Genomic DNA, 10060 nt, shown 5'->3' with positions numbered 1-10060 from the left:
GACTGAAAATAAACAAAGACTTGTAGTTTATTTAAGTTTTACAATGGTTCATTATTCAGACAATAAACCAGTTACAGTCCTGGATTATTTGGTAAATACTCAAGATCCTGGTGTTTGAGTCTTGTCTTAAAAAAAACTATTGGTAAAGAATTTCAGGTTAAACTAGCATCAACTTGTTTTGTTATTTCATAATTTTACTGCTAGATCTGCTATAGTTTTTGTTATAATGTGTGGAGATACTTCATTATTTTCAGGTTTTAGAAGCAACAGGGGTGAAAAGTGATGATATTACTATGTGGGAGATCAATGAGGCATTCAGTGTAGTGGTACTAGCAAACATACAGATGCTGAACTTAGACATTAACAAAGTCAATATACATGGTGGAGCTGTCAGCCTTGGTCATCCTATTGGGTGAGAAGTTGTATTATACATTCCAAATGTACAGATACTTTAGTTTTCATTTGAATGTATGTCACATTGCTAACAGTGTATAAATGACACAGAATAAAACTCTATTGTCATTGTATTTGTCTACACCTTGCTCTGTGTGATGTAAAAAAGACCGGCAGCTGCAGTTCTTTAATTATATAAAAGCATCAAACTTCTATTGGTAAGGCCACTGGCGCCAGACCAGAAAGAAAATGCCTCTGTACATGTTATACCCTGCCCCTAGGTATTCTATAAGAACCATGGTCATGAAGTGAAAAATATACTAACCCGTTTCAATCGCACATTTCATACCTAAAACACGCAGTTCCGTAAATGTGTACTATGGATATCAAACAAGTGTTAATTTATCTTCCATTGTGTAACAGTCACATTTCTTCAATGCATCTTATCTTAGAAAAACAACGCGTAGTTTATAGTATTTCAACGTTACACAAAAAACTTGCTTGAACTTCCCTGGTGAAGTTCCGTTCTAGATTACAAAACCATTCTGATTGGCTAACGTGAAAATGTATGTCAATCGTCATTTTACTACACGTGTTCGCTAAAATGTGAAAATACAGCATAAGTGTGCAAAATGAATAAAATAAACAGAACAGATGCAGACCAATGTATGATTTCAAATTAAAGATCATATACAAGATGAATTTCATTCATCATTTCGGGTTTTATTGTGAAAATGTGATTCTTTTTTAAATTCTGTTTTTGTTTGTTTACATTTCGCCAAACATTTGCACACTACCGTGACCTCTAGACCGGATGTTCATTAGGGAAGGTCAAGCAAGTTTTTTTCTGTAACGCTGACGAAAGCATAAAATATGTTGATAAACTCAGCAATATGGAATATTGAGACAATGTGACTGGTGCACGATGGAAGACAAATTACCGCTTGTTCAATATACTAGGTACCCATTCACCGAACTGTGCGTTTAAGTTGAGAAATTTACGATTGAAACGGGTTAGTATATTTTCCCGTTCATGACCATGGTTCTTATAGAATACCTAGGGGTAAGGTATAACATGTACAGAGGCATTTTCTTTCTGTTCTGGTGCCAGTGGGTAAGGCCACTAATTAAGTGACTGTTCATATCACATTTTTCCTTGATTTCCCTCCCCTTCCTTAAATAATAATACAATACCATTGATATTATACACATTTCTAAATAACTACAAGGGTGGTAAAGGAGCTTTTAAAATCTTTAAAATATCGTTTGAATTTATTATTAAAAGACAATGATTTTCCTGGAGTATTTTCTATTGTAAAGTTCAGTCATTTTGACATCAGTTTTTTATGCCTTACTGAAGGCTAAGCATTCAGTAAAAGGACTGTCCATCAGTCCCCTCAGTTTCAGATTGATCATTGAAGAACCCATCAGCACAGGAACTTAAAACTTGGTAGGCAGGTTGGTCATGAAGAGTAGTTGACACCTATAGATTTTGACATGGGTTGCCTGTAGGTCAAGGTCATGATGACTGAGCTGAAAATCGGTTTATAAGATTGATAACTAAAGAATACTTTGGCGAACAGTTGTCAAACTTCATAGGATGATTGCCTGTGGACAGTAGATAATCCCTGTAGTTATGGAGTCAGTAGGTCAAAGGTCGAGGTCACGATGGTCTTGAGCTGAAAATCAGTTTCAGAATGACAGCTGAAGAATGCTTTGGCCTACAGTCCTTAAACTTCATAAGATGATTGCCTTTGGTCAGTAGATTTCCCCTTTTGTTTTGGGGGTTAGTATTTCAAAGGTCAAGGCCACTTTGACCTTGAAACAGTTTCAGCTTAGTAACTTAAAAATGCTATGGCCTACTACCTTCAAACTTCACAGGATATTTACCAGTTGCCAGTAGATAACCCTTATATAAGGGATCAGTAGGTCATAGGACAAGATAACTTATTGAAAAAGACCGCCTAAAACAAACACTAATTTTTGGCTCTCCAAAAACTGGTCTGTATGTATTGGATTGACTGTATTTGATTTCATGATGGCAGCTGCTGAATTTGCTAAAAGTTTTGTTTTGTCTTATCTTTCAGCTTATCAGAAGTTGGTATGTCACTAGATTATTGCTATATGGATACAAATGAAACAAACAAGTTTCTAATGGATAATATGTTACTTTTTCTCTATGCAGGATGTCGGGTAACAGGATCACAACACACATGGTGCATGCCCTGAAACCAGGAGAGAAAGGATTGGCAGGCATTTGTAACGGGGGCGGAGGAGCATCAGCCATCCTTATTGAGAAATTATGAACAAAATAACTGTGATAACTAACCAATACGTATACTCAGTGAATCATTGGATCTGGTTTTACTGACATGGAGTTCTGTGTCAGATTTGGGTTTTTGTGTGTGTGCTAATGGTATTACGATGTAACTTTATAATACTGCTGTGATGAAAGAAATTGTGACACATTTATTCATCTGGGAAACAGGGATTCAAAGAATGACAGTTGAACTTCATTTGTTTATACAGTGAAACTACACTTAATCTTGCATCAGCTTTATTAAACAGTCACTTGCCTTAAGCAGCCAGATTGTGGCATTTCTGTGGACGACTGCTTCATACAAGTTTGACTGTACATTGGTTTGTGAATGTTTAGTATGTGGTAGATGAGACACAGTTGGTTTTTGAAGTAGACAAGTTTTGATGGTGTGAGCAAGGTGTAAGATCCTAGTTTACTGTGTACTCGTCATAGACTCATTGTAATACCTCATTTAAGGTTTTGTTTTATATCATTTAACTTGAAGTGTTATGACTGTATTTATTCTATGATTTGTAGCCATTTTGACTTTTACTTTACTGCTAAAACTGAAAAGTTAAAAAAAATGACTTCAAAATTATATATGGGCATGTCGCTTTTATGCTCAAGTTTTTCTGGAAAAAAAAGTGCATAACAATAAATGCAGTCAAAATAGCAATTAAAACAGGTATCCAAAAAGGATTTTGGTGATGAATTTAAAATCATTTGTTATAGTTTGAAAAATAATAGTTCATTTCACCATCTTTGTGTACTTAGAGTGATGTATTGTTGTTATATATTAAAAAAGAAATGAATGAACTACCTTGATGCAGATTAAGTGAATCAAACATTAAATTTCTGTAATAATATTGACAATCTGACACCATGTTTCTGTTACTTAGAACACTTACCTTCAGATTCTGTTAAAGTTGTGAAGTGATAGTTGCTTGAAGTTTATGATATACTTTTAAGATATAATAAACCTTGATAAAGATTGCTTTGTGTATGAATATTTACAGTACCTTCTGTTTAATTTAATGCTTCCACATTCAGCACTGATTTCTTGCCTAACTTCTGTATCTAGGCATTTTACAAGTGTCAAGGGAAATTCCAGAAAATTATCTGTTGCACAGTCAATTGAGATTTTTGTTGTTTGAATTCTGATTCAATAAAGTTTCCATTAAAGTTCTGTTATTGTAACATTTCGGGGGTGTTTTGATAGGAAAATAAACATGTTTTAACAGAGAGATTATCTCGCTCACATACTGTTAAAACACCTTTCAGTATATGCACATTCTGTGGCAAAGCGTAAATGTATTACGGCCCCAAAATGATAATTCAAAAGGAAATGACGTCAGCGTATTAAGACAATGCCTGCATTCATGCACATTTATGGAAATTTTATGACATGAGGGACAATATATTCATTGATTAGTTTTTACACATTTTATCGTAGAATACCCTTCCAGGCTCAGATACCAACTAATTCTTCTGGATTCTGCAGATGCTATAACATGAACAAACATGCTTATCCCTGTAGTAAATTACTTTTGACTCTTTCAGACAAAATATGGTCAACAGTATTTGGAAACTTAATATTTAGATTTTCATGGTCAAGGATTGAATTCTGTTGCATATACCATGTACATGTTATGAAACAATAAAATATGCAAATAGAACTGATACGTTTCTACATTATTCCTTTGGAACTGTGTAGTAAGGGAAGTTTTCATTCAGGGCCTTTTACTCATAGAGCATCAACTAGCAACATTACTTTTAGTTCTCCTGAACCAAGTGTTCTGGTTATGGTATTAGTATGGGCAGATTATTCAGGGCTCATCTGTCTTGTTGGCTACATTTTACTTATAATGACTTTAGGGTGAGCTTTAAGTATAGGTGGATGGTCCATCATCAGTCATCCTGTATCCATAAATTAATCCTACATCAACATTTTTACTAATACATCTCCTCAGAAACTATTGGTCAGAATTTGCACTAAACTTGGTTTGTAGCAGCCTGGCACGGACCTTGCAAGTTTGTTCACATGGTTCTGCTTTACCCCTATTAGAAAAACATATTTAAAGAACATCTCCTACTAAGCCAATGGATTGATCTTCACCAACTTGGTCGTTAGCATTATAGTATTGACCTCTCTAATATGTTCAAATAATTCTGCATGGCCAGTTAAGGACCATCGGAGCTAAAAATAGAAAAACCTTCAAATATCTACCTCTCATCAACCAACGGATGGATCTTCGCCAAATTTGTTCAGTAGCAGCCATGCATTGTCCTCTCAATATTTTGTTCAACTGGTTCAACTATACTCCTTTTAGGGAAAACTTTAAACAACAGCTTTTTATGAATTGCCTGAAATATCTTTGCTAAGCTTGGTCAGTAAAATCCTTAAATGGACCTTTCTCAATTTTATTAATATATGTTTCCACTTAATAGCATGTTGGGCTGCCAAAGCTTGAAATAGAAAAACAATAGAAAAACATACACTTTAGTGATACACATTATAGACCAAATTTAATCTATAGCACCCTTGTATGGACCTCCCTCTAGTTTGTTTAGTTGGTTTCACAAGGTGGGGCAAACACAGCAAAACTAAGAGAAGACTTTAAATAACTTTTAATGAAACTGCTTCGTGGATATTTACCAGTCTTGGTCAGAAGCAAGATCGAAATGTGTAGGTCCTCATTTAATTGAGTTAGGCTCATTTGGGCATCTTTTCTAATGAACCACTTAATGGTTGTGCAGTAGACCTTTGTTTTGTTTTATTCATTAAGTCTATTTGTTTACGCTGCGCTGCGTAGTTATGGCTGTTTCCAGCCAAACAAATCAATCGTAGGCCCAGCGAATTTGAATTCTGAGACCTGTTATCAAATACAGGTCGATGCCTGAATATGTTCCAGAATTTTGCAGTAGACCTCTCTCAGGTTTCTCTATATAGTTCAGCTTGACTACAGTTTAGAGATTATTTCTATGAAGATCCATTCAAATCCCTTACCTAAGTTTAATATTATACTCAAATCTTAACCAATAGTCGAGAGAAAAAAACACTGTTTAGGCAAATTATATTAACACTTACCCTGCTAAATTTCTATAATGAACTTTTGTATCTTTTAATTAGACAGTATTATTAACTGTTAAAAGGGTGCTTACCAAAAAAGAAACTGACTGGATGGCGAACAGTGCAGACCATGATCAGACTGCTGATCATGTTCTACACTGGTCTCAAAGGCCGGACACAGTCGTGTTCAGCATGATAAGGGTTTAAATGGACTTCTTAGGGGCCCGCATAAATCTGCAATAGATAATCCGGCCGGAACATATTGACAGTATACATAACTAAGCTAACTATCAACCAGTCCTGTGTTGTTCCTTTAAAATACTGCCATATGTCATGGAGACAAAAGCACGGGCACGCTAAATTTGGGCAGACAGTCGACGAATGCAAAACAATATTTCACCGGAGATATTTGACTTGATTATCACTGCATTAACCACAATATACATTTATTATATTATACCGGTATATAGTACTTTTGTGTGCCTGGTTCACATTGACCTCTCCTCCTACGAAATGAAAATAATTCGCTGGGAATAACCTTAGGAACTTTTATGTAGAAAGGAAGGTTGGATCTGTTTAATGGGGATTTCAGTGATTAACGTCATTGTTAATAAAAAGATAATCTGCTGAACCATTAGAGTAAGGTATCACATGTTCATATTTTTATGCTTACTGTTGTCTTATGATTTCACAGATCTGACAATTGCACAGCAAATGGAAAAGTATTTCCGTGATTTTCAGGTTACAGGTTTTCAAATCTATAGTATTTAAGCAATTACTCAGACTCTCTGTCAGTAGTTTCCCTTTCGACATATCTTTTCTTCTCAATTGAAACCTGTAGGCGGTATACGATGTTTCTACATGTACATCGAATCATGCATGAACAACTACTTACGAATTGTTTACAACAGCGAATATATGCTTATATGAACAATAGTATCGTGTATAAAATGTTTTTATTCGATTCGAAATGTTAGACATTATTTTACAGATTGTTGATTAACTAATGGCTGATAACGTCTTGTTGGGAAACGTTCTAGCCGGTTTGGAGAGGTTGGGATATAGCAAAGAAAGAGCTACAGAAAGAGTGAAAATATATAACAATGCTACAAAAGGCTCAACTTTATACCATAGGAGAAAGTACAATGAAGACCTTGAGCTTATCATCACAGGAAGTCGCAGAGAAGGACTTGCAAGCTTCTGGGTGAGCGACACTGACGAAATGATTGTACCGGCTTATGTAGCTTGTTGTGAGACTGGTATCAATCCACGTGGCGAGCACGTGACTATCGATTTAGATTTTGAAGATGCACCATCCGGCTATACATTTCTTAAGCTTGCTAACGATGGACTGACTCAAAGACTTCCAAAAATGATTAACTGGGAAATTGTTCAGAAAGGAAATACTCTGTACCTGAAAAATACACAGGAATTTCGTGATGAGACTAATAAAGAGGACGAGGAATCTGTCACAGGCCATGAAGATGTTGCTGATTTAGACACTGGCTGGATGAGACATAATATAACCCAAAGCGAGATTACCGGGCCCGCGTTCCCGTTTTCCATTCCAATGCCAATGGGAAATAGATTTCTCAACTATGACCGTGTTTTAGCTCTGAAATGTTACTGTTCAGGAATACATGAATGGTGTGACAGCAAGCGCAAATATGACTGGCCAGGCTTAGAGCTCATCGAAAAGATCAAAGGTCTCAATGCCCATGTTGTACCAACTGGTGTGAAGGGCAGCATACATGAAACGCTGCAGTGGAGAATATGCTACACACTTGCAGAAATTGAACTTGTTAAATCCTTCAATGACACACAGATCAAGGTTTATGCCGTTTTAAAGATGCTGGCAAAAGGGGTATTGGAACCAGCTCTTAAAACGAGAACATCAGAAAAGGGCGACAACGTGCATGTTCCCGGCTTGACATATATTATGAAGAACATCATGTTCTGGATTTCGGAAGATGGACCTGTAGAAATGTTCACAAAGGAACAGTTTTTTGAGAGGCTCCTAGAAACACTCGTCAAGTTGAAGAAATATCTTGAAGAGGAGAATCTTCCAAACTACATGATTCCGTCCAGAAACTTGTGCATGGAAAAGCTGACACCTGAGCAAAGAGTAATCTTACTATCTGAAATTGAAGACATTTTGAAAGAAGGACTAGAATTCTTAAAACGGATCCCACAGTTAGCAGACGAAATTAATAATTCAAACGAAGAAGAGTTGAATATGAAAGCCATGAAGAGATTTACGGAAGAACAGTTCCTGCTTTCAACGTTTACTCTCCCTCCAGAACAATTGGCGGAGGTAATTCTACAGTTTCACGATGCACACACACGTGAAGAAAGTGGATTGATCTACGTAGAAAAGGTTTTGCCATATTTTCGACAGAATAATACATCCGGTTTCTTTGAACAGTTCAGCCACATGTCAGACGAAGAAATTTTTAGGAAAATACTCATGCAGTTTTATGGACAATTAGGCCTTTGACTGGAAGCAGCCTAAAAAGTGCGTTTTGGGGGAATGAAATATTAGTCTCCAGAGAGCGGTGAGAAACTGCCTCAAACGTAAATTATGATTTTTTTTTATTTTTTTTGCATTTGTCACCAAGACAACATCATAACAGTACATACCAGCGCAATTATATGAGTTTTGTCAAAATGGATGCAATGTGTTTTCTATATTTTTCTTTTACATTGCTTGATTATGATTACTGTTTGATACCACTTGTACACTACGCAAATAGCAAACACAGAGGATAGGATCTTGGTACATCCCTTCATCTTCCTTTTTACACTATCCCCATTTTCATATAATTCATATAAGTAAAATGTTTTATGTTTTTACTGTGTATTTGAAACAACCCGTCTGCTACATCTCTTGTGGTTGGCCTACTCTGCGATCTGTGATTCTGACTGTTTTTTTTATTTTATTTTTTTTTTAACTAATTTTTTTTTCAAACACCACATATGATCAGTGAGGTGCGGGCTAAAATGAATGAATGTTTACCAAACTGATCACTCTTTTTTTCTGCATGAATGTGCACATTCATATATACATCGCTGGTTTCTTTTTAACCCATAGCATGCTGAACACAACTGATTCTGCCTTTGCGACCAGTGTAGATTTTGATCAGCCTGCACATCCGCACTTTCCGCTATTCAGTCAGTATCTTTTTAGTAAGCACCCCTTTTACTTACTTTTTTTCTCTGATTAACTTCTTTTTTCATTTTAATCCGCATAAAAGGCTCATCTAAATTGCAGTTGAAATTGCATACACTAATGAAATTTTGTTATATAAATATTTAATAGACATGTAATTAGCTGTAATACATTTAAAATTATAATATTGTATAAATGTGTATATGAATTATTCATCAGATTGTCAAGAAAGAAAACCTCATGTTCATGTGTTCATAATATATTCAGTTCAAAAGAAAGATCATTTTTTATCCAAAATCTGGAGGTCAGTTCCTTTAGATTTGACATTATTACGCCATTTATTCCTTTGCAGTAGGATAACGTTACTTCGCATTATATAATTAAACATGAGCAATTGAAATATTAAAAGATTAAGAAACTTTATTTGTTGCGAGGTATAAATCTAAAATTGAAGTTGCCGGCAAAAAGCATAATTTGTTTAATTAAAGAATAAAACATATTATTACTATTCTATGGATTTTTATTTTATTGCTGCAATTAAATGTCTCTTTTCTTTCAACGAAACATGTTTATTGTGTACAGTGTCATTATACCTGCTATCAGCCCCTGTTATTACAATTTATTACCCCTAGTATGGTTTCTAGATTATTATTGTACCTGTTTGAAATATTTCAACAATTTTGGCAAAATAATAAATTTAAAATGAAAAATTATTGATTAGTCAATTTGCAATATTAATCTTTACTTACACATTCAGACATTCATTCTTTTCTGACAGATCCTTGTTTGAAAGATGGGTAATTTACACCAGATACATATACGCCCGATTCGGAATGCAAGAATAGTTTATCTAAAATAAATAATTTAAATAAATGCCTAATACTAAAGAAATGATAAATGATGATGATCTAAAACAGAAAACATAGACATTTATCTTTAGATCACAAAGTCGCAGTAAACGTTTAAAGTAATCGAGTCGTCTGCTTAGATATTACCACTCGCATTCGGGAAACTTCGGAAATTCCCGAGCCAGTCCGAGTCTCAGTTTTAAAAGTAATTGTGATTGTATAAAAGGCACAAAAGGTAAGCGAAATAATAAAAATACTTATTTTATTTTTACACAGTTGAG

At 35.0% G+C, this 10060-nt stretch overlaps 2 protein-coding genes across 2 annotated transcripts; both read left to right on the top strand.

Annotated features, from left to right (window-relative positions):
• Positions 1 to 254: 254 nt before the first annotated feature.
• LOC128551464 (acetyl-CoA acetyltransferase, mitochondrial-like) lies at positions 255 to 3686 on the top strand (the record flags this gene model as incomplete). The annotated part of the gene is given in 2 exon segments (XM_053532327.1): positions 255 to 412; positions 2579 to 3686. Coding segments are annotated over 2 exon segments (279 nt in total), but the record flags the coding sequence as incomplete, so codon positions are not given.
• Positions 3687 to 6768: 3082 nt separating this feature from the next.
• On the top strand, positions 6769 to 8259 carry LOC123552232 (uncharacterized). Its single transcript, XM_045341716.2, has one exon. The coding sequence runs from the start codon at positions 6769 to 6771 to the stop codon at positions 8257 to 8259; it is 1491 nt and encodes a 496-aa protein (XP_045197651.1).
• Positions 8260 to 10060: the final 1801 nt, after the last annotated feature.

Source organism: Mercenaria mercenaria, unplaced genomic scaffold (assembly GCF_021730395.1).
Source record: "Mercenaria mercenaria strain notata unplaced genomic scaffold, MADL_Memer_1 contig_111, whole genome shotgun sequence".
Taxonomy (NCBI): domain Eukaryota; kingdom Metazoa; phylum Mollusca; class Bivalvia; order Venerida; family Veneridae; genus Mercenaria; species Mercenaria mercenaria.
The sequence above is the reverse complement of the archived record's forward strand: the minus strand, read 5'-3'. Positions and strand labels throughout refer to the sequence as shown.

Bases quoted from the DNA above. Each gene is read 5' to 3' on its own strand.
- LOC123552232 (XM_045341716.2), top strand. From the start codon at position 6,769: ATGGCTGATAACGTCTTGTTGGGAAACGTTCTAGCCGGTTTGGAGAGG.